General features: G+C 30.8%; 2 protein-coding genes across 6 annotated transcripts in view; one reads left to right on the plus strand and one right to left on the minus strand.

Moving 5' to 3' along the window:
- Positions 1 to 27368, plus strand: part of LOC112682388 (acetylcholine receptor subunit alpha-like) — a 276407-nt gene that overhangs the window by 247657 nt on the left and 1382 nt on the right. For 3 of the 5 annotated variants that reach the window (XM_025552968.1, XM_025552969.1, XM_025552971.1), the window contains 5 exons: positions 9685 to 9831; positions 16513 to 16683; positions 20142 to 20361; positions 23405 to 23565; positions 24432 to 24490. In XM_025552968.1, coding sequence (XP_025408753.1) covers positions 9685 to 9831; positions 16513 to 16683; positions 20142 to 20361; positions 23405 to 23565; positions 24432 to 24474 — 742 coding nt within the window. In that variant the 3' untranslated portion in view covers positions 24475 to 24490. Of the gene's footprint in view, positions 1 to 9684; positions 9832 to 16512; positions 16684 to 20141; positions 20362 to 23404; positions 23566 to 24431; positions 24491 to 26815; positions 26885 to 27368 lie in introns of all 5 variants that reach the window. The other 2 variants (XR_003148507.1, XM_025552970.1) reach the window with 2 other exon arrangements.
- Positions 1 to 27368, minus strand: part of LOC112682390 (CCR4-NOT transcription complex subunit 1-like) — a 50614-nt gene that overhangs the window by 9964 nt on the left and 13282 nt on the right. The window lies entirely within an intron of this gene.

The raw sequence follows: 27368 nt of genomic DNA on the forward strand, positions 1-27368 counted from the left end.
TTTCACTTGTTCATTTTAATATTTTTAATTCTTCAGTTATGTATTAAATAAATGTACGACTTTTTAGTGTAAACGTCAAATGAAAGAATGAGAATATTACCTAATTTTAAAAACGATACTTTAAGTTTTATCTAGGTTTCTATTAGGTAGCTGTATGATCACGAGACAACACAAAGTATGAAAGTCACTAAGATATTACTATTAAACTTTAAATGCATTTAATATTTATCAAAACATGTAATTATATAGTATAATATTTATACACTATTAAGGATTTGAGAATAATATTTAATAATATATTATGGTTAAATTATAGGTAAAACCAATGTTGTAATATAATTGCAGCTTGTAAGTAATATATATAACTTGTATATATTAAATATTATATTTATATTAATAATTTAAAATAAACTTTAAAAAAATACATGTGTATTTCAAACATACGGATTCCGTGTACACGTATTACTTAATACACATTCAAAATCACGAGCCCTAGTTGTAACTGTATACTACTACCAAATTTTTTTCATTTAAAACAGTTTTACATCTTCCTCGTGCTTTGGGTGTTCGACATACGTCTGATATGATGCGTATGCACTTTCGAAATAACTGAAAACTATTTCGAACGGACTGTCGCGATATTAAGGTCATTTATGCACTGCGTATGAAATATTGTCTGCACGGGTGAAAATGCCACTATAATTTCTCTGGCAAATGTTCACTGTAAATAGAATATTAACGGCTGCGTTTGCATCGGGTTTTATTTTTATTAAATTTCTATGTACGTCCGAATCGTTATTTCAAACACCGTATTATTGGTATTTGCATATGTTTGCCAAAAACAAATGTTGTAAATGAAAAAAAAAAACTATTGCGTACCAACAAAACCAACCGAAAATATTTTAATAGAAAAGAAAAATAAGTCGCTAAAGTTTGATATTTAAAAAATAAAAAAACTTAAACACCCCTCAAAACGCTGATTGTATTGTATTTCAGACAAGATTTTAAATAGATATCGAAATTAAATAAAATATTATTATAGTGTTGCGCGTACGCCCTCACGGTTATTGTTATAAACTCAGCAAAGCATTTTGTTTCAAACTGTTCGACACACAACATTTACGGTTATCTGATTCTTGAGGTGCACATTTCCAGAAACTACTCGTTCGACGTTTCTCCAGCGCGAACAATGTGAGAAAATAATGTGGTGAGTACTGTTTCGTCGAATGTATGTCGAGGAATAACTCGTCGGGTAGGTTATAAGTTACGGGATGCTCATCGTTTTCGAATACTTGCTAAAGTTTTAACGAATTCGTTATTGTCGTTCAAGAGACGCCGCGTGTGCCGATTGTTTTGTTAATAAACTCAGTAAATAAAACATGTTTTTTATGCAAAAAGAAAAAAAAAATAATACGTACGGTATTATTTATTTCAATGCAAGACAAACTCGGATGAAACTTTTATTGTTACATAATATCTGAATTTTTGGCACACAAACCTTTTTATTTATTTATTTATTTATTTATTTATTTATTTTTATTTTTTACTCTGATACTTGGTTTTTCACGTAAAATGTACCAAATCTTTTCCGCTCACTACATATGTATACGAGTGCGTAAGTGAACGTATGCGTATGTGATGGTTCGCGTGTTCTATATGAAGCCTAGAAATTTCTACGCAATCAATGATTTCGCCAAATTTCACTACAGTCGATTCCGTTCTAAGCTCAACTCAAATACTAATCCTCTCATCGGAAATATGGCTACTCCTTAAATTTCCGATAAACCACCTCACAGGCTAAAACAAACCGTAATCTTCTTTCTTAATTATCCTAAATCCAAATGATAAATGTTAGGAAATGTCACCAATGGGTAGCTTCCTCTAAAATTATTTTAATGTTATGTTTATTATAAGTATAACTAAATTACTTAATGTGCCAATTAAAATTTAAAAAAAAAATATTGTAATTACAGCTGTGTTCTTCGTGAAATGTAACACAATAATTAATCGATAAACATAACTGTAGCCAAAGTTGAATATAATATCGTTTGAAAATTGAATTTCTGGTATACTTACTAATCTTAAAAAAAATGTGTAAATCAATTATACGATATAAACGTTAGACATTATTTCTATAACTGTCTGAGAATTTAAATTTTTCGTTAACTGGCATTCGAAAATACCGAAAATCAATTTGTTGAGCTGATTCTATTTCGTCTTGGGAAAGTTTTTAGTCTGAACATAATTTTTTTTTACATTATTTACTTCAAAAAATGTTCGCAATACAATTGTATTTCGTAACCGAACGGCGCAGTTTGAAGATTTAGAAAAATTATTCAAACCCATTGTATGTTATAGAATACAAGTTGTGTATGTACAAATAAGTTTTATTTTTAAAAATTAAATCGATATTAATTACAAAACATTTCGTCAGGCATTATCAAAATAGTCAATAATTGATTGCATAACATACTTGTGGTAGGAACGGTTTTTATTTTTAGATTTTTATACAAATATGTTTCAAAATGTCGTTGGTAAATTTTGAATAAAACCACAGTAACATTATAAATTACTGTTTACTTGTTAAATCAGCGGGTTGGTGGTTTTCGAAATTCGTTTAACAACACTAAATGTTTTCAACTATTATGAATTCATTATCCATGGTCCTGAATTCCTATTGACATCGGTCTGATGGGTAAATATAGTTAATTGTAATCAGTAAGTTACTATGCACATTTGGTAGCGTTGTTGCCTACATAGGAAAAGGACGTGTAGCGATTCGACAACTAAATTTCGTTCGGTTGAATATTTGAATATTTTATACTCGTCTGTCCAGTCGAACGAAAACATTTTTATTCCAACTACTCGTACTTTGATGATAAGCAAATAATTGTTTTTATATATAGCATCGTACACGATTTCCCATCAATGCGGTTGACTTTTTTCGAACAATTATTGGCTGTCAAATTGCGTTATTGTTGTCCGTCGTATATTTTAACTAATAGTTATATTGATCGAAACGAAAAAATAACAACATTAGGGAATTGTTGAAAAACCGTTCTAACATTTTCTGAACATTTTAAATTCGAAAACAAAAAAACGGAATAATAACGTATTAAAAAAATGAAATAAATATTCGTATCTTGCTGAAAACAAAATATTAAAATATCTTTAAATAAAATTTTAATCTAATACTATTTAAAAATCTAATTTTATAAAAGTAAAGACATATTAAATACGTGCATTAACGTAATATTTTTTTAAATGTTTATATATGATTAAATACAATAAAAACCAATTGCTATGAATAATACATTTCAATAATTTATGTTACATAATACATAATTTGTTTCATGATGTTGTAACCAAATTCCTCTAAAATCCTTTTCTGTTCGGTTTTTACGGATTTTTATTTATTATTATGACAGACCCTGAGGTTTATCTCTTAAAGTAAAATATAACTACACAAAACCCTAAGCGCATTAAATATAATTTTTAGTTGTATTACAAAAAATTTTATTATTATTTGTTTATTTCTTGATAACACTTGACATCGGTAGCGAAAAGTTGAAATATAGTTATTAAAAATGCAATGTTTTCCATATCGCATACGTGCATACACGTGAACAAATATTTTTAAATGTATAATAATTCAATAACTTGTATAAAATATAATACACGATCAGTTTATTTAATGTAATTAATCCGTTTATTATGTTTGTGCGTGCGTTCGTATGAGTGTATGTGTGTGTGTGTTCATGTATGTGTGCGTATGTACATTTATGTCATACATCATGGTGTTTGGTTTAAACAATTAACCAAAATTAGGTATAGCACTTGAAACTAATCGTTGGACTACCGCAGAGGAATTAATAAGCGACAGTAATATATTACAAGCGGGTATGATATCGTATGATTCGGTTAATTTGCAAAGGGTTAAGCATAATATTATCATAAAATATATGTGATAGCTGATGCGACTAAATATATGTTTATACTTACACGTATTAATTAATCAGTTTAATGTATACCTACAGCAAGAATTGTATTAAAACATTTTAAATCCCATATTATTAGGTACGTTTTTATAGCGAATAAAAACCACCGTCTAAAATCTTATGGAAACATCTGCGTTCGGTGGAGGGGAGAAGAGGCTAGCATCGTTAGTATTCCGAATAAATCTAGTTCTATGCGTCCGGTCGACAAATATATAATTTGCGCGTATACGATTTAAGTAGTAATGTTTTTATTTTATCGGTATTTGAACAGGCAAAGTTTCTCGTATATATTTTATAATTTGAGTAAAATTATAATGAAGAATATTGATATAGAACACATATTAATATTAGAAATTTATGTAGAATATAAATATTACTTTGATGCATATTGTTTATGTTTTGCTAAAATAAATTATTATAATAATAAATGCTGTGATTCGGTATATATGTTACGCCAAATTCCCAAAGTAGCTGAATTCACGTATTTAACAACTGACATAACATCAAATTTCAGATTAGATTTTTATTAGAAAAAATGCCTACATAATTCGTGAGACTAGTCTAATCGAACAATAAGGCTACGTTATAGTCATATAGTCGAATCATATATTCCGTAACTGCGTAGCTGATTTCATGAAGTTGGCAATTTCACAAATTTTGCGTAACATATACAACTTTATTTATATAATAAAATTCAATCGCAATAGGACGTTCATTGCGCAAACGCATTCAACAGCTTAATAGAACCTAGTCAAATACAGATGTATGTTTAAATTGTAATTAAAATAATATTCGATATTATAAATATTAAACCAATCGGTGATAAGACTATGACAATTCCAAATATCCTATTTTCTGAATAAAACGCTCTTTTATATCTTTTAGTTCAATCCCTGGTAGACAATATCTTCTGGGTCCTAGTTCCCATTGTATATTCATCACATATTACCATATTACATGATCGTTTCCATATGATTTCACAATGCAACCCATTATTCGCCTTGGCTTCCGGTTCGGTTCGTCGCAAGAATTTATGTGGTTTGATATTCATTTCATACTAATAATGTTGTGTTATATCATCAGCAAACCCTCAAGTTGGTTTACACAGACTGCCGTATGATCATAAAACTAATCGTAATTTGTTTATAATTATTTGTTAAAAAGTATCACAGTACTCGTTTTATACGACTATGTATAGTACATTTTATCCGTAACGATTTTAAATAAAAATCGTTTAAGTGTTTTTACTATCATTAACTGTCCTCGGAAAACAAGAATATTATCGTGTATAAACGAGTTATGGGCTCGTAAGGAAATAAAATAAATCGAATTCGCGAAGGATAATACGCAGAGCATTTCTACACATTTGTGAACGTACCCGTGTAATACATTTTATACCCGTATTTTCATCGTTGTACACTATTTCGATGATAAAATTAATATTATCGGTGAGTTCTCTTCCCGCTTTGGACGTCAAAGGTTTTAAAAATGAATGGGAAACCTAGACTATGCGGGTTTTGTATATTTACGTTGAAATTGAAACGACTGAAATTCACATAATTAACAAAACTGATCACGGAGTAAATGAATAACCGAGTATGAATCATGTTGAATATGATCACCTGACTTAGACTCGTATACAATGTATATATATTTATGAAAAAGTAATAGCAAGCGGGTAAAATAAATTTATAACCCGTACACAATAATAAATTGTGTACAATATGGACCTGTGTGTGTGTACCGATTAATGCATTATACATATTCCTTTATGAGCATATTCATAGGCGCGCCAAGACTATTTAAGCAGATCGTGCATAAGATAAATTTACAAATGCGATAGTTCGTTACCAAAAAAGAAAGAGAATACGATCTTCAAAAGAAGATTTTTTTTTTTTTGAAAAATTCATTATTACCTTATAATACATGTATGAATATAATTACAAACGTTCTTGATTCCTACTACGTTGTTTTGTCGTAATCTCAACCAGCGTTAATTGATGGTACAATCTGACGAAAATAATTCTTTTAAAAATTCGGCACAAAAATAACTGATACGAACATGATCGCTGAGACAATAATATTGCTATCGTTCTGAACACTAACACTAACACTAACACTAACACAAACACTAATTGCAAACGTGTTATACACCAAGAGTTCATCATTTTGTCAATATGATATTTAGTAGTTACCGATTTATAATTTTTTATTGGTTTTTTTTTTCTATTCAGCGTTTGATTTCTATGTTTTATTATTATTTTCCCAAAAATCATTTAACATCAATTGTACACCCAATCGTTTATAAATGTGCGGATTTGTTGTGCGACGACCGTTGCGAAATATATTATAATATGTTATGTTCAATTCAATAATATATTATTTGAAATGTCTACGTTGTTGGCCATTGTATTAAGACTTTTGACCGATTGTATTTTATCACTGCTGATGTTTTTACAACCGTTGAAGTGTTTAGTTTCGTTTGAAACATCGAAAACACTTATCAATATTACAAAGACAAAGCCTTGGCCACGACGTTTGTTTCAGATGAACAGTCTTGAACATTACGTTCGCGATTGGATTCCAATATTGCTTCTCGTTGCTCGTTTGTTTCAGAAAATCTTATTTCCTTTTTCTTTCGTGCATGAGACGTAGAACAACTGATCGCTCGTTTATTGGGAGATATAACTGCACGGAAATTGCGTTGAAATGTGTTGAAAATGAATTTAAATTTGTTGAACGTCGATCAGCAATCAACATTTCGAATGAATTTAACGATATGCTAAATTACGAAACACAATTCTGAAACAACGCGCGCGCCCTCCATCAAAACATAGTTTTATCAACTTAGAGACCTTTGCGGGCATGCGTCCAACCATTCTCAAAAATCGCATCGCAATCAGATGAACGGATACTTGTGTATAACTCTCTCTCTTGTCCTGATTCATTGAGCTGTGTGTCTTGTCGTGATTATATTGAAATTGTTTTTCGATACGATTTTGAAACAATTTAAAATATTTATGAATACCATACTGTTCATAGTGTATTACACTATCATCTATTACTCTTACTTATAGTATATATATATATATTAATTAATTACTACAATATTTGTCAATTTACATTATAAAACAATATCTATACGTCTGGGTACTTTAGGCATTATATCAATGACCTCTTCGCAAGTCACATCCACGTCGCTGTAGAATTAATCCATTCCAGGTAATACGGGTCGTTACGAATTGCCCGTAGGCAATTAAATTATTATGTTGATAACGATGATAATATTATTACACTCGTCGTCTACATTACGTACATCATTGAATTTGCGGCGACCAGTGTCGATCAGTTATTTATAACATATTCACTGCGAAACTGCATTATTATACGGTAAAATGGTAATTGTATTGAATATATCAATTTACAAGCCACGGGAAACTTTTACATAACTAATAACTATTTTAACTTATTCATTAGTCATACATTTGTAGGTCAGATAATTTATTTTTTGCTCCTGATATTTCAGTGGAGGGGAGAGTTAAATCCCCCAAAACCTCCTTGCGTTCGCCCCTGATGTACGCACCCGGACAGCATGCCTACCCACGTCTTGTGCACGACCGCTATGAATTGAAAAAAAAAACAAAAAGCCACGACAGGTGCTCGTTTTTCGTGCTGCTGATTTCGACGCGATCGATCCGTCGTCTAGACGCGTTAACAGTACGCTCCAATAACTCGTTGAAATTCGGTTTCCTCGGAAGATTTTGCGTGCGACCCAAGTCGACACGCGGTAAACAAATATGTTCGTCTTTTCGAACCGTACCGATAAATTATCATGTCCTATTTTTTTATGAAAACATTATTCGTTTCGAAACCCGTGCTTTCGGAAGATAATGTTTTTACACGTGCGTCGATTCTTGATGTTTGCAACTGTACTTCTATATAAATTTGGAAATAACTCGTGAGATCTCGCAGTCATCATTATAACGTTAACTCAGCACTGGTATATCGACAAAAGATTTATGGGTATTGTCGTTGAACCAAACTTGTTTGTAGTATTGGTTAAAAATAAAATACAACATTACTACAGCATCCGTAAGCCGGTAAAACATTATAAACCGAAACAAAACTCAGGTAGGTACTGCCTGTATAGTGTGGAACACGATAAAAACTCAAAAAACACAAGTTATACTCAATCGTTTATATTATAAGTACATTAAATTTTCCAGCCAGTGCATACCTTATTGCGTGAGTACACATAGCACATTTGACCAATTAATATTTTTTTTTGACATTTATTTCTATCATCTAAATTTTGGTTTATTTAAATAATTTATATAATGTTACCTTAAATGTTAAACGAAACACTCTTGTATTTTTTTCAAAATTTTCCTATGAATCGAAATGTCACACGTTTTTCCATTGGGCCATTACAGTGAGTACAAATATACACTAATTATCCCATCATTTTCAGAAACGCCCTGTATAATTGCTTTGTAATCAGCACTGTCCGGTCGTGACGTGTTGACAGGCCTGTTACAATATTATACACATTCCGGTGTCTCGGTTAATTTGGTTTCGCGGTTAATGTCAAATTGAAACGTATGGCATTGTTTTTGTGTTGTCTCAGCTTATAACTATAATTTACTTGTTGTACTGAAATTGAATATTGAAACTGAGCGCCGTTGTATTATAATATAAAAAATATTATTATCAGTCCACACGCACGCGAGTCGAATTGCATACGCGAACCAACATATTTCGTTTACGTTCCATCTGCATAATATCTTCGTAGTGGTCGAGTACATCTCGCGCATTAAATTATATGGTATATTAATAGAGTACCACTCGAGCTCGCAGTTTTCACTGATTACCATCTAACACGTATCTGCCGACAATCTGCGACACGGCAACACCCACCGTTCGGTTTCGATATGCTCCGTTTATTGTGGTGTAACTAGTGATGGGTCACCAGGTATTTACCCGATGGTTAGGTAAATATTGATGGGCAAATATCGGGTATTTACATACCTTTAAAAGTGGTCATACTATAATATAGAAATATTGTTTTATCATAATATGCACGATAAGATCTGTATTATTTATGCTCCGGGCTTCCCCAGTAAGTTAGAAACACTTGGTTATTCCATCGCTGATAAGTGATAACTAAGCGTTCAAGTAGTTTTAGTTTTGTTTAATACTACTTAATAGTGAGTAGTTTTATGCTTACCTAAACAAAAATAATTTATTTTAATAATTCCACTAGACTTTCAAGTCTATTGTTTAATTACTAATAAATGTATATATAAACATTTATATATACCCAAAATACCGGGTAAATACTCGGTATTTACCCAGAATATTTACCCAACATTGAATTTACCGGGTTTAATTTACCCATCACTAGGTGTAATACGATTATTACCGTTTCATTTCGAAACTTTTTAGAAAACCACGTCCATCTTTTCTAACACTAGAACGATACGAACAATTTTTCCCGATAAGTATCATGTAAAATAACTGTTGTTTGAAATTAATAAAAAATCACATTAAATTAGACCTCTTCGGTTCGGGATCAATGTGTAAAAATAATACGTTTAAACAACATATAAGTAACTTTCTTTAAGTAAATTGTGATACATCCATCTAACTTTTGCCGTGTATTTATCAAAAAATTTATTTTTTTCAGCATATGTGTTACGGTTGTAGTGCTGAACGTTCATTTCCGATCACCGCAAACACACAAAATGGCGCCTTGGGTGAAAAGAGTATTCATTCATATCCTGCCACGACTTTTGGTGATGCGGAGACCACAGTATCAATTTGAACCAAACAAGTAATGAATTCATCTCGTTACTTTTAACAAATTTCCCGTTATGTATCATGACGGTTAATAGTAGATATTAGACATAATGAAAGATATTTAATATAATAATATTCCAGGCTAAGCTTTTATTTATTTGTTTATTTATTTTTATACCTAATGAACTTTTTGTTTATTTGTTTATATATTAATTCACAAATATTAACAATTTAATAGTGTTTAATTCATATTTAATTTTTGATTATTTAATTATTAATAGATATTAAATTTCTTCGTTTCGCTAAAAATTAACAACAGCTTCAACAAAACAAATATCAGTTTCGGTAATAATATAAGGTAGGGGTGTCTGTGTGTATGTGTGAAGAATTCTGCTCTCTCGACTCAACCATGAACACCTTTCAAAACAGTCTTATATATTGTTTGCATATCGCACGGTGTTGGATGACAAAATGCCAAAGTCACTGACTGTTTTTAAAAACATGTAAAACGAATATAATATAACGTAATGAAAAAAAAATATTGCACACAAAGGGAATTACGTTATAAGTGATTACAATAATAGTGTTGTTAAAGTGTTTAAAAATCATGTAATTTCCACATTTATATTTAATGCAATTTTTTCCAAAAAATTACGATAAGCCACGCTTAATATTCAGTAACTGTAGTTCATGTATGAATATAACTTCGCCCGTAAATCTACGGCTTCCTCGGAGATCAGTTTTATCCGTACGTAACATAAAAATATCCGTCAATCGAAAGGTTTAACTGAGAAAATCATTAAATGCTCGATCACATATGTGTGTGTGTGTGTCTGTAAGAAAATAAAACATTTTATTTTTTCTTATAAAAGTTTCGTGCCAAGTTTAAACCATCTAATGAAAACTATTATTCCTCTATATATATATACTCGTACAAACGTGGCGGTTATAATGAAAATTGAACGGTAACGAACTAAACGGACGAAAAGCAAATAATAGTATACTGCAGCATCATAATGTTTACCGACAGAAATAAACAAAAACGTTAGTCGTAATTTGTCGTTTACTTTTATTTACGTTTCTCTCATGCGAATTTCAAACAAAATGGCTGATCGACGAGGGAACTATTATTTTAAAGTATAAAAGAAAAATTCAAGAAATTATCATATTATATCCTCTAAACATTAAAGTGTTAACACTTAAAGTTTAAAGGTAGTATAGTTAATTGTCGACTCTCATTTTTTAATTTTATAACGAATGAATGATTCGAAAAGTATAATACACAAAAATGTATACACAAATGTACGATTATGCATAGAAGTCGTAATAAATATTATTTTAGTTTTGCACGAAAATTTCAAAACGTAATTAATGAATTTTTTTCTTTTTACACTTCACATAAAACAAATCCTGCAAATAGAAATGACGTTTATTAATTTTAAATTAATTTCACTTGCATGATATATAAAACAAAATATTCTTATGTATTTAATTTTATTTATTTTTCTATAATATTTTTTGTATGATAACAAAAACAAAATGAAAATATTAATCATATTATAATATTACGTAAATAGGATATTTTTATTTTTATATTTTATTTTCCCGATTTTAACGTAGTTATTGAATGTATTTAGAAAAAGAACAGGGAATAACTATGAAAAAATAAACACATTCTGAAAACTTTTTTCCCATTTTATGATAAACTAAATCTCATTCAGAATCCATTGTTTTTCGAATGAAACACTAATGGTCAAGTCACTTAGCTGCACCAAAATAAACGAAGTGAAACAGGCGGATGGCATATTATTTTAAAGTGATTTATTTTCTCTGATTTTCAAATATACCTTCCCCACATGACATTCGAAAACATTTATCTGTTTCATATTTTTGTTTAAAATTTTGATGTTTTGAGTGAAGCGAAGAAAGTTTTTAATGTTGTAAATATTGAAAACTCTCTTTTTTATTTTTTCTATTTTTTTACCCTTTTTCCAACTGTTACTTTACCTTCATGGCATTGCATACTTTCGGTACGTACTAAAAAATGTAATTCACTTTTATTTTCCAAACGTAATTTCAATTTTTTATTTCAACTTGACCTAACAATAAGGTTTAACCGTATTTTATTGTTCATTTTAAAACATCGATGTTCGGCTGACATTAAACAACTAAAATGATATATTATTTGCTGAACGTGCGTTTGAAGTTTACAGTGGCTGAATGCGGTGGTCCGGGGAAATATTCAAACGTCCCGAATATTTTTAGCATTCTACATCACTCCATTTAACATAAAATGTTTCCGTAATGCATTATTTGTAAATTATTTGTTAAATGTAGGATATTGAGACATAACAACTGTATACTGAAAAAGATCTCAAGTTACAATTTATTAAAAAAAAAAAAAAAAAACTCAAAACCACTAGACAATGAACGTAAAAAAAAAATTTTCTTTATGATAACTGTGGATTTAGAAACAGTTGTGATTCTTAATGTCTCGGGATAAGAACATATTGAACGTTTAGAAACGAATCATTTAAATTTTATTAAAAACTTTTTAAAAAATACGAATTTTTAAATTAATGAATATTACTTTTGGAAAGACATAACGATCTGTACTAAAAAAATGTATAAATATTTTTTTTATGCGTTTAATAAATAAACGATATGATAAAAATTATGTTCGTTTGATTTAGTTCATGTATATTCATCTCTGAGTATTTAAAAACAAATTCATATGATAATTACAAAAGTTTCATTGTAACGCGCTTTAGCTGTACAATATTCTGTTGTTGTACCAACGCGGCTGATGCGACATGGAATAAAAGGATACTTCATATATTTAGATCTCTCATGAAGTCGAAACTTGACATTATTATTAATGCCATGTCGTTTTATCGATATTTTAAATATTAACATTACATGTACGTATGTTAAACTATTAGCTTTTAAAAATAAGCATGTGCCAAAAGTAGTCTAAAAGCGTTATAAAATTCTCAAAAAATAAAAATAAAATTTATAAATATTTATTACGTTTTACGATCGAAAAAAAAATTAAAAAATATTAAAAATAGTTTTTTCTCACGCTTGCGCCAAAAGTTTAATTTTCGAACGCGGTTGAAGCGTTGTAAAACGGACCTTTTTCCGTCTAACTGGCGGTAAAGTGATTACCCCCAAAAGTGCCGGGCGCGTATTCCCAGAGCACAACAAGAAACTGAAACGTACACAGCGGTCCTTAAAAAACATTAAACTTTTGGTTAGATCTTATATTCGTGTTATGAGTGTACACGCCGTTGCATGGATCCCTGCATTACCTTTTTGGCAAACGCGCAGGGACGTGACGAGAAACGGTACACGCGGGAAGTCGATTTCAGAGTCGGGCGAGATGTGGCTCTCGCCCGCGACCGAAATCGCTTACTTCCCGCCCTTTCCGTACACAAAATATACCATATCGGACCGTGTTAGTTTTTTGGTTTTCATTACGAGCGCTTTGGTTCTCCGCGTCTGGCTTAACGCGAACGGCAAAAAACATATTTACTCTGCGTACACCAGTGTGTTTTTCAAGCGCGGGAACAGCGTGAACACGTTGTTGGCAGTCGTTACGGAGTGTATAAATTATTATATCATCATTAAAAAAAAAAAGAGTTAATAGGCATCCTAATAACGTATATCGGACGATTTATTTGCGTAATATACACGGAAAAAAATCGTCAAACTTTTCTACTTATGAGAAAAAGCTGTGACGTATTAATAATCTACAAAAAGCGTGTAAAACAAAAAATTTGCAAGCTGAAAATCGAATCTATGTATAATCATGATGACATAATTGATAAAGAATTGTTTTGTCGACGATGTAACAAAACAACCAACACCGTTCGCATTTGTCCATTGTACAACTGAACTATGAGTCATAACAGTAATATTATTACTGTTGCGGGACTGTAAAATAATTGTCAATTGTTTTTGAATTCATATCGTTTTATAGAATTTTTAAGCTTCTTACTCTCGACTTGGAACGAAATAGTCGCCGAGGGAGAACGTTATTTGATTATATTTCACTTACAAAGCTTCAATTCAAAACAGATAAAAAAATATAATTTTCAAACCAAAACAGGACGAGAGCTTTGTAAATCTCTTATTACAATTATGTTCTGTTTTATATTTTACAGTTTTAAATTTAAATAGGGGATCTCCGAAAATGTTTTTATTTTTAGGAAGCTTACAAATAAAGTTGAATAGAATATCAGTCTCATGTGTACCATATTTAATATTTTTTTATGTTCACATTTGATGACATTTTCAAAACGTTAAATTAAATAACAATATTATTATGTCAATCTAAAACTGATTGTTGAACCACGTATTGATACGTTGATAATATCTGAAAAAACGTCATTTTTTTCAGCAGCCACCCAACAATTGCAACACACTATATTTATTTTAAAAATTATCCGAATGAAATAGTTTTGGACGATTTATACATATATTGGTCGACCACATTTTTATTATTATATTTTATTTAACTAATTTAGAAAAACTTTTTTCACCTATTAGAATAGTACATTAAGTTTCTCGGAAATCAAAATGAGAAAATTTAGTTAGCCCACATTAAGTAAAATATACGTATATTATCTCGCATAGCTATTATATTGTTGATAAATGGGTTGTTTTATGAAAATAACCAAATGCAGCGTTTGAAACTTTAGAATTTATTTAAATTTAAATTTTACTTAAAAATTAAACTCGTTCATGTTCATGTTAATTTCTATTAAAATGAAAACGTTCACTCATCCTTTTGGCCGTTAATTTAAATTATTATACTTTATATATATGAACCACCAACCTGTATTCTGTACAAATGCAACATTTATAAAATGTATATAAATATATAAAATATATATTTAAATGTATAATTTACTTGTGTTTAAGACCTATATTTAAACACATTTTAATCAATATTTATTTTATTTATACATATAGTTTTTTAAATGGTAAATAAATGTGAACGCCACAAAAATCTTTCAAATGCATTAAAAATAAAAATGTCGTTCATGTAAATGTTGTAATTGAAAAACGCAAGTGACGTTTGCGTGTCGTTCACAAAATATAAACGTAAACGCGTGAACGTGCATTTACCAACGACGTTCTTTCCAAACACTGACCATAAGTGATTAATGCATCCAAAAAATATTACCTCTATTTTAGCATATGATAACTTCACTTGTAGACGTTTAGTTCGTTCAATATCATTAGTAAATTTGATATCCTAACAACATTAGTATTTATATATGTTTCAATATTTTTACCTTTTGGCATTTTCCCGAGAAATGAAGTGTATTATAGTTTCGTTCTGAAAATAAATTACATTAAAAGAAATATAGGAGGACAAAATTGTAATTCATAACATACTGAATTTTTTTATTTGTTATCGTAAGCTTTTTTAGATCAAATTCTTTGTTAATAATTTTAGTTGTTTTTTAGCTATCAATTTACAAAGTTCAATTATAATATTAAAGCACTGTTAGTCTATAATTTTATACCAAAGAAATTACAGTAACTTTGGTCATCAAAGATCAAGTTTAGTTACAAACATTAATTTTACAGAGATTTTATTCAATAAACGTTTTAATGATAGACCTTATGTCGTTAAGCATATTTTACTCATTTAAGTTTTAGATTCTGAATGAAATAAACATTTTGCTGGTTTTTATAAAGCTGTGTATATATTTTTTTTTCTTTCCTGCATTTTTGTACAAGGTTTTGACCAAAATTAGTGTTTCACACATCACTTAATAAAAATAGAATATAGATTCTTTTTAGTATTTTAAGGAAGTATTTTTTTTAAGTTTTATAAAGTAATTGTAAAAAACGATTGGATACAATTTTTTTTATATGATTTTTTTTGTAGAAACACTATAAAGTTTCTAAATGTTTTACAAGCGTTATAAATGACATTTTATGAAAATAGTATTAATAATTATTAAAAAAAACTGACAAAAAATTATATGAATAACGGCAAAAATACGGCTTATTCATTTTCGATAGGATTTCATTTTCCTTTTCATCGTCACTTTAGAACTAATTACCTTTTTCACCCATAAACATTTCATTCAAGAGCAATGATTCATTGAATTCAATTTTAAAAGACTAATACTGTAAAACCATTCACTCATCCCTGTATCTTGTTCGACCGTGGAGTCTCGCCCTTCTTTATTTTACTAACAAAAAGAACCAATTGTGTAACTCGATAAGCCATTCAAAAATAACTATTGTCAATACTTCACTTAATCGAACGATTTTATATTGTTTTTAACACATAGACAAAATTTTATATAATTTGTATTTAATATCGTAGAATTGTAGAACCCTGGGATTTTAAATATTTATTTCCAAGAACTCAAACTCATAGGATTATTTAAATATATTTAATAGAATACATTTTGCACAGGAGTTAATTATGTGAGGTATGTATCGATGATTTACCATATTTATTTTATTTTAATAAGTGGCATCTACATATTTTTTTCTTTTTACCACACACTTTGTACCGAAAATATGACGTTCACTATTCACAAAGATACAATACAATTACACGTTGGGTCGCACAAATTGAACGATGATAACTATTTTAAACAAAGCTTTTGGGAGAAAGATGTTCGTCGGATATTATGATGCAGCATCGTTGTTAATGTTAAAAGGAATGTTTATCGTTTTACAGATTCAACGCTGGTTCGATAATGCTGAAGGGCCGAGACATACATCCGTGTTTCTTCCAGGCAGGCTGCGGGTACGACAGCACAGAATCCGGCAAAGATAAAGGTCGCCGGCAAACCGATGACAGCAGCGTGTCGAAAAGCACTAGAGAAACATCCAAAGAAGACTTATCCAGGTCAGCAGTGCCCGTATATACTACGCGTAACACTCCGGGCGTGAAATTGTCCAATTCGTGAAATGGCCATTATCGTTTTTCTTTTTTCTTTTTTTTTGTCTTATTTTATCTTTTCATCATCAATTCAATGAAACGAGCAAGTGACATTCAAGCCGTTGGATTGTACGATATATTATAATATATATATACGAATGAGATTGGCGATTGGTCCATTTCACGAAACAGACAAAAGCGTAAATTGCTTTCTTCCGGAGGCGGTTTTCGATAATGATATTGTTCAGAAATCGTACGGGATAACGTTTCATAATGGGAAGGGAGGGGCAAAGGAAAAATCAAAAATACTATCGTGATAGCAATACGGCATGGTCGTGTTGTAGTGCACAAGCTTTTACGTGACTCCTGCGGAATGCTTTCGCAGCCGATATCGTTTAACGAACGTTGTATCGTTGCGCTATTATCGCGGTTTGCTATATGGTTCGGAGGAAAAAATTCCCCGCTTCACCCGGAGGATAACTACGCTGAAATGTAGCCATATCGCCCGGCAAAGTCAGAAAGTTGGTTAGTCTAGTAGCTCCTTTAGAACCCTGACCGTTCGATTCCATCCGAATTGTTCTGATGTAGGTTAGAATTAGAATCTGATTAGAATCTCATCGGATTTATTCTTGTTTTATTAACGGTTCGGCGGGTTTCGTGTAAATAGCGTAAAATTTCGCAAACTGTGAACGTCCATTTATTTCCCGACGAAATCGTTAACGAATGACGCGTATAATATTTACATGTGCCGATTTACATTAATAAATACATTATAATTAGAATCGAACTTTTTTAAGTAACTTAAAATTACACCTTCAACTACGTTTCTTGGGAAGAGTGTTTTATATCAAATTTATTCCGAAACTATGAAACTAAACAATTAATAGGGATAAATAAAATTCGTTGAAATATTCAATTCTGTAAAAATTTAATTTTATAACGCTTATATACATTTTTACGTTTTTCGTTACAACATTTTCCACTATTAAGTATAAAAATTAAAATTTTGATTCGTTATTTTAATTGTTTATTGAAATAAAAATCAATATTTGTCATTATTTAACAATAGTTGCGTATTAAGATCTTCTTAAAATAACCCTATTCAGAGTATCAATTATACTGCACTGAGTGCTCAACTGATTTTGGAAAATGTTTAACCAACCGTAATTTTTACAAACACTTGATAATGTATCTTTTGTATGTACATAATGCGAATATCTATTAACTTGTTTATATACATTTTATAATTTTTCTTTGTAATAATTTAAGTTTTAAGTTTAACACTTCTTTCTTAAGTATTAGAGTTGGAAGAATTCGAATGCAAGACTTCTAATGCTAAAAACGATAAATATTTTAATATATTTTTATTTTAAGACCAATTTCGTTGGCCAAATGTTAAAATATTATTGTAATTCAATCATGTTCATTGATTTTATCAATATATTATTGATTAATGCATACGACTAAAAACCTATAACATTTTGCCGTTCAACAGTATACAACTAAGTAGGCGAATTTTACGGTTGGTGAATAATTTATTTTAATACTCAAAGGCTCATAATCTTAAGATTTTTTTTTTTTTAATCAAGTTCTATTAATTTGTATTAATTAGCAAAAGTTAAGTATATTTTTATTTTTTTTTATTTTAATATAAAAGTTTTAATGAAGATGATGTCATCTAAACTTAATAATAATTATAATGTAATCTGACATTTATAATATTTGCAGCTTTTTAATTTTATGTATAAAAACTTTGTATCACATTTTCAATAATTTTTTTAGACCAAAATTATTTTGTTGAAATGTTCTAAAATAAAGCTTAGAAAATGCAATTTTTTCACTAATAACAAAATAAAAACTAACAATTTGATATACGTACATAAAAGTAGTTTTGTAATAAAATACGGAGTTATAGTGTAACAAAAAAATAAATAAATAAAATGATACCGTTTTATTTGCGCGGATCTATATTATGAAGCTATAAATATACACAACGTGACTTGAAATAACGTGTTAACTGTCGTGTCGAAATAGTGCAATTTCCATCGCGTTTATTCTCAAAGCAAACCTTGCGTATTCCGATGTGCGATAAATTATAAAAATTAGTATTTTTATTATATACGATTATTACTAATAATACCTACAGAGACGCGTGCGACATTCATAATTGCCCCTTTCGTTATGCTTTGTGCTCCGGTATGAGGATAGAGGTCTATAAAAAACCACGAAATTATTCGTCAGAATCATAATGACTTCGGACTACAAAACGGAAATTTACATTTTAATACCGTTGTCAAAGAACGTTCCACTGATATTGGTAATACATTGAACTATTTAGAATACAAGTGACGTGTCATATCGGATATCTTTGGACGGGGGGTGTGAATGGTAACTGGTTTTTAAGCGTAATAATTCAATTCGTGATTTCTCGAAAAACGTGACCGTAAAAACGGGCGTAAATAGAGAATTTCAATGGGGGAGGTATGCTTCAGCCCTACCATTTTTAACCAAAAATTATAGGTTGAGGTTTTTTCCCCATACTTTTAAATGATCCAAAATAATGATTAAATTATTATTATTAGTTATGATCACTAAGAGCTGTTAGATGATGCAAGACAAAAGCTTTGTTAAATAAAAAAAAATTACAATCATATAAAATAATAAATTTATACGTTACAAATCGATAATAAATCCTGGAGCTGAATTCATATAAGGGGTGATTTAGCCCCCACAAGCCCCGTCATATTTGCACTTATGCTAACAGCGTTTGTTCGGCCGACTAGAATAACAACGCTGGCCCGTCGTCGCTTTCAAAAAATCATACCAGAAGGAAATTCTCTCCGCCCCCATAGGTCCTGCCAGATGACGCTCGCCGCTTTCGAGTATTCGTCGGATGGAGTGAGTAAAACGTCAGCTGTCTCTCCCGCCCGTAGGATTACTCTTCCGGACGAGCGTGTGCACTCTTGCGACGTTCGGAAGTGCCTTTCGCGCCGAAACGTTCACCGTTGTGCGCGAAAGACGTTCGTCACGCAATTATTGACGTTTAACCGTATCATACCGCCCAAATTCGAACGTCTGCTTGACGTTGATTACCGTAAAAATAATACGAATGGTTTCCCAAAACGCAAATTTTAAAATTTCAAAATCGAAACCGCCCGTTTAAACACATGAAACGAACGGAATCAGTTTTGACTTTCAATGTGTGTAATAATTATAACGATAATAAGTGAGCTCGGTGCGGAAACGGTTTTCGTACATCGTCTCAGCTCTGTGCTATCGACGATAAATACGCTAAATGCTACCGACGCGTAGGAAACGTACCGCGTGTTAGTCGAAAAAATGTCGGATCAACTCGACCCGATTTGCGGACGTAATAACTTTATCATTATCTTTTCTTTTTTTTTTTTTTCATCCCACGGACGCAGCGACGGCGAAGGAGGCAGCTGCCGAATACACGGGCCGGCGCAGAGCCTGATCTCCGACGAGATATCCGTCACGGAGATGACGACGGACTGCAGCAAGAGTTCGATACTGCTGAGGAGCCCGGGGTTCCTGCACTCGTCGTGTCCGCCGGCCATGCACAAGTCGTGTTTCTGCATCCGGTTCATAGCGGAACACACGAAAATAACGGACGACGCGACTAAAGTGAGTGCCGCCCACCTCCGATTGCTACGCGCATTAATTCGAACAATCAACATCCCATTAAACGTTAATAAAATTATTTCTAGAGGAACTGACATTTCGAACTTTTAAAACAAAGCGCGTGATAATACTGTATAATAACATTTTTTAAATATTAAACTTTACGAACGTATTGCTTTTTAAATATAAATTAATGAGAGCGTTGGCACTTTTTAACTCAAATGAATTGTTTAATTTTCGGCGAAAACTGTGATAGTGCGCGTAAATATAAGATTACTCATTAAAATATGAACAATTTAAAATACGAGTTGTGCTTTACGGTTTTTAAAAATTTCGTCGCCTCCCCTGAAATTCTGTCTCGACACCATAGGCACCGCTTAGGTCGACAACCATTGATGTAGTACGTTTTTGACAACATCGCGAATACTATTGTCACGTTTTTTCCTCGCGTACCGTGCACACGCATCCGGTGCATATACCCATTTGATTTTCATGCCGTTCGTCAAAAAAGTTTGAAAATCTAAAGTGTACACTGCGGGGCTGGACGTCGTATGTTAGATATAAAATAGAATTTGATGATAATGTTTATGATAAATGTTTATTTTTGCACGCGCTGATACTAACCGCAGTACGGCGTCGTATTATTGCAGCTGGTTACAGTTTTGAAAATCACTTTTGACAACACACTCATACACATTCGGCAATACACTTTACTAAAGTGGCGAATCATGAGGTTCACATAAGGTGATGCTCAAATAATTTACAAGATACCTATGTAAAATGTTAAATTTATTAATGGTACATGCGCACAGTTGCGTATTTAGAAACTTATTTTGGGAGGACGTCATACCTAATAGTGAAATAATTTTATGAATTAGTATAAAATTTTCTTTATCAACTTATTGTTTAATTACTAAATAATAATAATTAATAATAATTAATAACTAAATTAAAAGTATGATCGTATTAATCGTATTTTATATTACTTTATGTTGCGCATTAATGAATAGTGCATACTGATAACTGACAAGACTTGACTGTCACGGACTAATATATTGGTATTCTTATCGACCGATAATTTCCCCACATCATATATGGTGTATTATTTATATACCATGTGTGTGTGAGTGCCGTGCGATCGATTGTTATTATTATTATCCGATAAAAATTTAATTATTAGCAATATTAATATTTTTTTATATATATATTTTTTTTTCATTATATTTTAATATTTTCATGAATAAACAAACTAAACTTATTATATGACTGATGTGTTTAAAATTTGACGTTTTCAAATATTTTTTTGTGGGGGGAAACCCCCAGTACCTCCCCACCCATAAATATGCCACTGCATGCGCATATTATGCACTTATCAACATTTAATTTCCTTAAGCTATCTAAGCTCTTCGTCACGTCAGAATAAAAGTAAATTAGAAAAAAATAGCATATTATGTATGAAACAACAACAAAAATCTTGTTTCCACGATGGATGCATTACGCAGTACGATAACAATAAATCTAATGCACACATTAATAGTGATCCAAACGGGTCTGCGCATGTAACTAATTTTTGTTCAGCCGCTCGGAGCGTAAAGAACATGTGCTCAACTAATTATCAATTTCTAATAGACACACTTCTCAACAAACTTATTTAATTTTTTTTTTTTTTTAATATATATTTTATCAAAAACTTACGATGAAAAAGCCCATAATAAAAACCAGACAAAAAAAAAAAAATACAAGTAGTACTTGGTAATTTGTAGGTTCCGGTCCATTTTTACATTGAGATTTTAAATATTTATCCAGGTCACATTAGGTAAAATGACCAACGTTTACCGTGCTCAAATTTTTTCTCAACGTCTCTATTGCAGGTTCTGAGTCCATATCTTCGACAAGATAATAGATATAAAACACCAACTTTTCAATAAAAACCGATTTCGCATTATTCAAAAACAAATTATTTATATATATATAAATGTACATAAAAAAAAAAAAAAAAAAAATGGGCGGACTATTCAGTTTTATTAAAAAGCTGTTGTTTCGTCCGTGTTATTCTATTGAAAATATTTAGAAAAAAAAAAATAATGAACCAAGAACCTACACCTAGGAGAATTTAAAAACGATGGGAGCGCACGAGTAAGCGTTGGTAATTTTGCCTAGTCCGACCTGGACAATTTTTTGAAATCTCCCTGCGAGAATGGATTCGAAACCTCAAAATAACTACCAGTCAGTGGCGGATCTAAGGAGGGGGGGATTAAACCTCCCACAAAATCAGGAAAATATATATTAAAAATCAATAATTTTATGAATTCGGAAAAAGATTTTTTTTTTTAAGTATGAGGGAAAGTACTCGTATATAATTTGTATTTTTATTCATACAAGAAAACAATAGTCTTCGATTTAAATTAATGTATTTTACCACTATCTTAATTCATTATCAATCAATGACTGCAATGTTATAAAAAATATCCCAAGGAAAAACATTTTTCAACCCCCCTAAAAAAAAAAAAAAAAATCCTAGATCCACCACTGCTACCAATCATGCCACGCACACGCACGTAAGAAAGACGGGTACGACCGCTTACTCACTCGCTCGTACGATCTTTTCGGCCCTGTACTGCCCACCCGCCGCCGAACGTAATATTATGTAGAATCGACATGCGTGTTTTTGAACGCTCCATGCCCAAACAATAACTACGCTAAGCCTTGTGTTATGTACAGCGCTCGACGGGGCACACAAGGGTAGAAATCCCCTTCTAACGTTACTTACACGTATGTTTATGCACCGAACTGTGTACATTTCGCGCGTACGTAACTCTATACGTGTACACGTACAGATTGTTAAATCCGACAAACTTTGTTCCGTCGGTAATTAATCATTCAATTCGCGAATTCGCACCGTAAAGATATTACATCATTATTACCGGGTACCGTTATCGTTGTATTTTGTTGTTATTATTACTATTTTTATAATCGCGTATTCTTCACGAGACTCCCGTGCTATTCGTCGTAATAATAACAAATGATTAACCGCTTGCGTTTTCAGGTGAAAGAAGATTGGAAGTACGTCGCTATGGTCTTAGACAGACTTTTCCTGTGGATATTCACCTTGGCCGTGTTCGCAGGCACCGCGGGTATTATCCTACAAGCTCCCACGCTCTACGACGATCGGATACCGATTGACAAAAAGTTCAGCGAATATCAGACGTGAGTGTACAATGTTAACAAAATTATATCCTGTACCACCATCACATGGATTTCTGGTGATCCTATAACGTGAACTTTAGAAAGCGAATTTGTGTTAGTCAACGCGTATTAATATTACGCACGCACATTTTTGTCTTCTTCGAATTTCATGTGATTGCGATAATAGTTATTAAGTTTTTCGTAAATAGCGTGACGCGATTTAAATGAAACGCTAGTGCCTTTAATGTAAATTTGAACGCAGTTCGTAGTCCAAGTCATTTAAATAATTAAAAATTATAAACATTTAGAGTTCGATTATATTTGAATGGGAAAAACCGTTTTCATCAAAGTAATCAGTGATTACTATATTTATTAATACGATTTGTATTTGAACCGTTATTAAATATAACTTGAAATTGAACTGTTTTGAATATTTTAATTTTCATCGTACATCCGTTAGTTGAATGGATATAAAAACGTTAGACTTTTTTTGATTTTCTGGTATATTGCCCTGCTTTTAACCGATTCCAAGTTTTGATGCGTGACTCGCAAAACTATTTCACTACATATATAAAAACGAATTTTTTTATATATCTAACACACTCGGATCATTGCTGTGCTTAAGTTTTAAATTACTGTGCGTCAACCAAAATACCACTGCTAAAGCGTCAGAAAACTAATAAAACCACCAGCATCCCCCCCCCCACACATTAAAACTAATCTATTTAGAAAGATCCAATATTTTACGAAATCATTACTGGATTTTTCGCGAACTCGAAATCTAATGGTTTCGATAGGACATTTGTCAATCTGCTGTGTTAACTTAATAATATAATAATATGTGACAAATAAATTTGATTAGATTGTTTGAAAATATTTAATTACAGAGCGCCTAGCATAAGGAAGAAATTCAAGATAGGTCGCTTTTGAAATAAAGTATTTGACAGTACGATATACATCATATTATTAAATATTGTACTTCTTGGTTTTTCCAAAGTAGATTTTCATAACACTACACTACACACACACACACACACACACAAACACACACCGTTCACTCCTTTCAACAACGTCATAACTCAAAAATCGGCCACATACTTTTTAAACTTCAAATGTTTATACATTATTCTTCATTAAACAGAGAAAAAAATCTAAGTTTTATCTTTAAAGGATGATATTTAGTATTTATGTCATGCGATTTTACTCTACTTTCTAACTTTGAAGTCAGTGTCCTTAAAATTCGAGCATTTTGAGGTATGACGTTGTCGAAAAGAGTGAGCGACATATAGCTAACTCGATTTCACCGTCTAATTTTTTTTTTTTCAATATTTTTCAATTATTATTTAGTTCACGTTAATTCTTGTACACTGTATTACAATTGATTACTCATGCAATACTTTTATAATTTTTAAAATTTTATTTGTTTTTCAAACACATCATTATTATCATTATTTTATATACTTAAGTATAAGTATATATATATATATATATATATATATACATCGCACAATGTTCTTAATATAAATAATTTAAACATATTGCTTGTATATTATTTTATGTATACGCAGACTCAATTATTTCGAAATCATTTAAATTTATGAAACAATAATGTAATATCAAGGTTAGGTGGTTAAAAATAATAAAAAGTTAAATTTTTTTTAACCAAATCAAATGGTGAGCTAATTTTTTTTTTTTAATTTACTAAATGAGTTAGCTAAATGTATCTAGCTACTAATCCGTTAATTAATTTTATGATAACATATCTATTCATTTTTTTCTAATTTAAATTTCAGTTATTATAAAAGAAATACATTTTTTTTCTATGGAAGCGGCGTTATGTCTACCGACCCGTTTGTAGTGCATAACTATATTTTCCATTAACATATGAAACGCTATTCCATCAACGTGTTATAAAATAATAATTATTTTTTTATTACATTCGGGATGATGATCTATTAAGCGTAATGAAATATAAAATTTACGACGTATGTATCGTTGTGGGTACAACGCGGAAAAAACCTGAACAACTACGTAGTAAAACGATTTCGAAACTTATTTTTTAAACTCTAAATAAAATAATTGTCACGTGTTTCACTGTTTATTGCGTAGGTATAATAATACATAACGTACGTTCGTACGTAATATATTATTATACCTACGCTATTATACCGGATTTGGTTGAACTGCGTCTTAGATTTTTCATGAATCGAAAGAAAAGTTTGATCGTAGAAGATGTCATTGACTCTGAAATCAGATTTAACAGCAATATTACGTTTCAAAAATATAATGGGTTTAAAAATGAAAAAAGTGATTTGATCGAATGTAAATAAAAATAAAATCCGGATTTGAAAACAAAATAATCGTATCGTTCATATAAAATGCAACCAGGTTCACATGATTACATTAAATCCGTTTGAAGATAATCCGCTTATAGGTACCTTGATATCGATGTACGATTCGAAATATTCGACTTACATTTTTGGGCGATCGGTCATATTGAACACAAGACCTCCATCGACGTATCTCAACAAAAAAAAAAAAAAGGTGTAGGTACTTCGCGTAAAATCGATTGCAAAACAAGTGCATATTTCGAGTTTTTTCGAAGCTTTTGATTCAAAGCCCTACAAAATTACTATCGAATTCGATCACTATCTCACTTCCCTCGCTGTTCAAAAGTATCTCTCAAGCAACGGATCATGCGATATAATAACCATAAGCATGCTCAAAGCAAGTGTATTATCTACACGTTGAATTCGCAACTGAAAACGTCTAATGAAAGACTACCGGAGCTGATAATCATAACATCACCACGTTGCGAAAAAATTTGAAAATAAAATATTCCGTTGCGAAATCTATTTGACTATTCGACGAAGCGATATTGACAAGTATTCTCCAATAAGGTTCTCATGTGACATTTCACGAAAACTATCGTCGCTCGTGTACTACTAAAACAATATAAAAACACAAACGTGACGGTGAACCTGATAAGACCATCGTTGTTTTTCCGACACCTTCCGGCGATCCGTGTCCAAAAAGTAACAATTTCCTTGTTGCAATTCGTCACATTTATCGTTTTACGACTTTTTTTTTTTTTCTGAGCGAATACTGATGTCATTGCGCTCAAAAATCGTAGTACACTGTATTACCATACAATGCGCTTAAAGAGTACTTTTGTTCGACCATATTGGTCAAATGGTTAATAATCGCACGTATTTTTGACTTGATAGATCAATACTAACGTGTACGCACTATATATTATTGTTGTTCGTAGATGATTGTGCCAGGGCTCGGATTCTATAACGTTTGCTGGTTGTTATGGAATACTGATAAATATAGCAGAGTAAGCTATACATTTGATTTATGTAAATATTTAATTTAATATTTTTTTACTAGGATTTTAAATTTTAAATTTTATCTTGCATACATTTAGAATTTTAGTTTTATAATGCTATTTTTTGTTTATAATTTGCATTCAAGTTGATTTATTTTGCGTTTTTCATACATCTAAATAGTTTAATTAAATGTATTAAAAATTATTTTGTGACTATAAAAAAATATCATCATGTTTTATATATTTTATGTATTATGTACATGTATATAAAAATGTAATAATTCATAAATAATTATTTAAATTTATTATTTTTTTTTTATTTTTTATTAATGATAACATGAGAAAACAATTTTAAACATTTTCAAATAAATTATTTCTTTTTGTAGTTTTTTTTTTCATGTTTTCAATGCTTATTTTAGGATTTTTTAGGTCACAGTATAGCGCATATATCATTACTTTTTAGTGCTATAAAATCCGAACCCTGGTGATTAAA

Source organism: Sipha flava, unplaced genomic scaffold, assembly GCF_003268045.1.
Source record: "Sipha flava isolate LNK unplaced genomic scaffold, YSA_version1 202_pilon_pilon, whole genome shotgun sequence".
In the NCBI taxonomy this organism is placed as follows: Eukaryota; Metazoa; Arthropoda; class Insecta; order Hemiptera; family Aphididae; genus Sipha; species Sipha flava.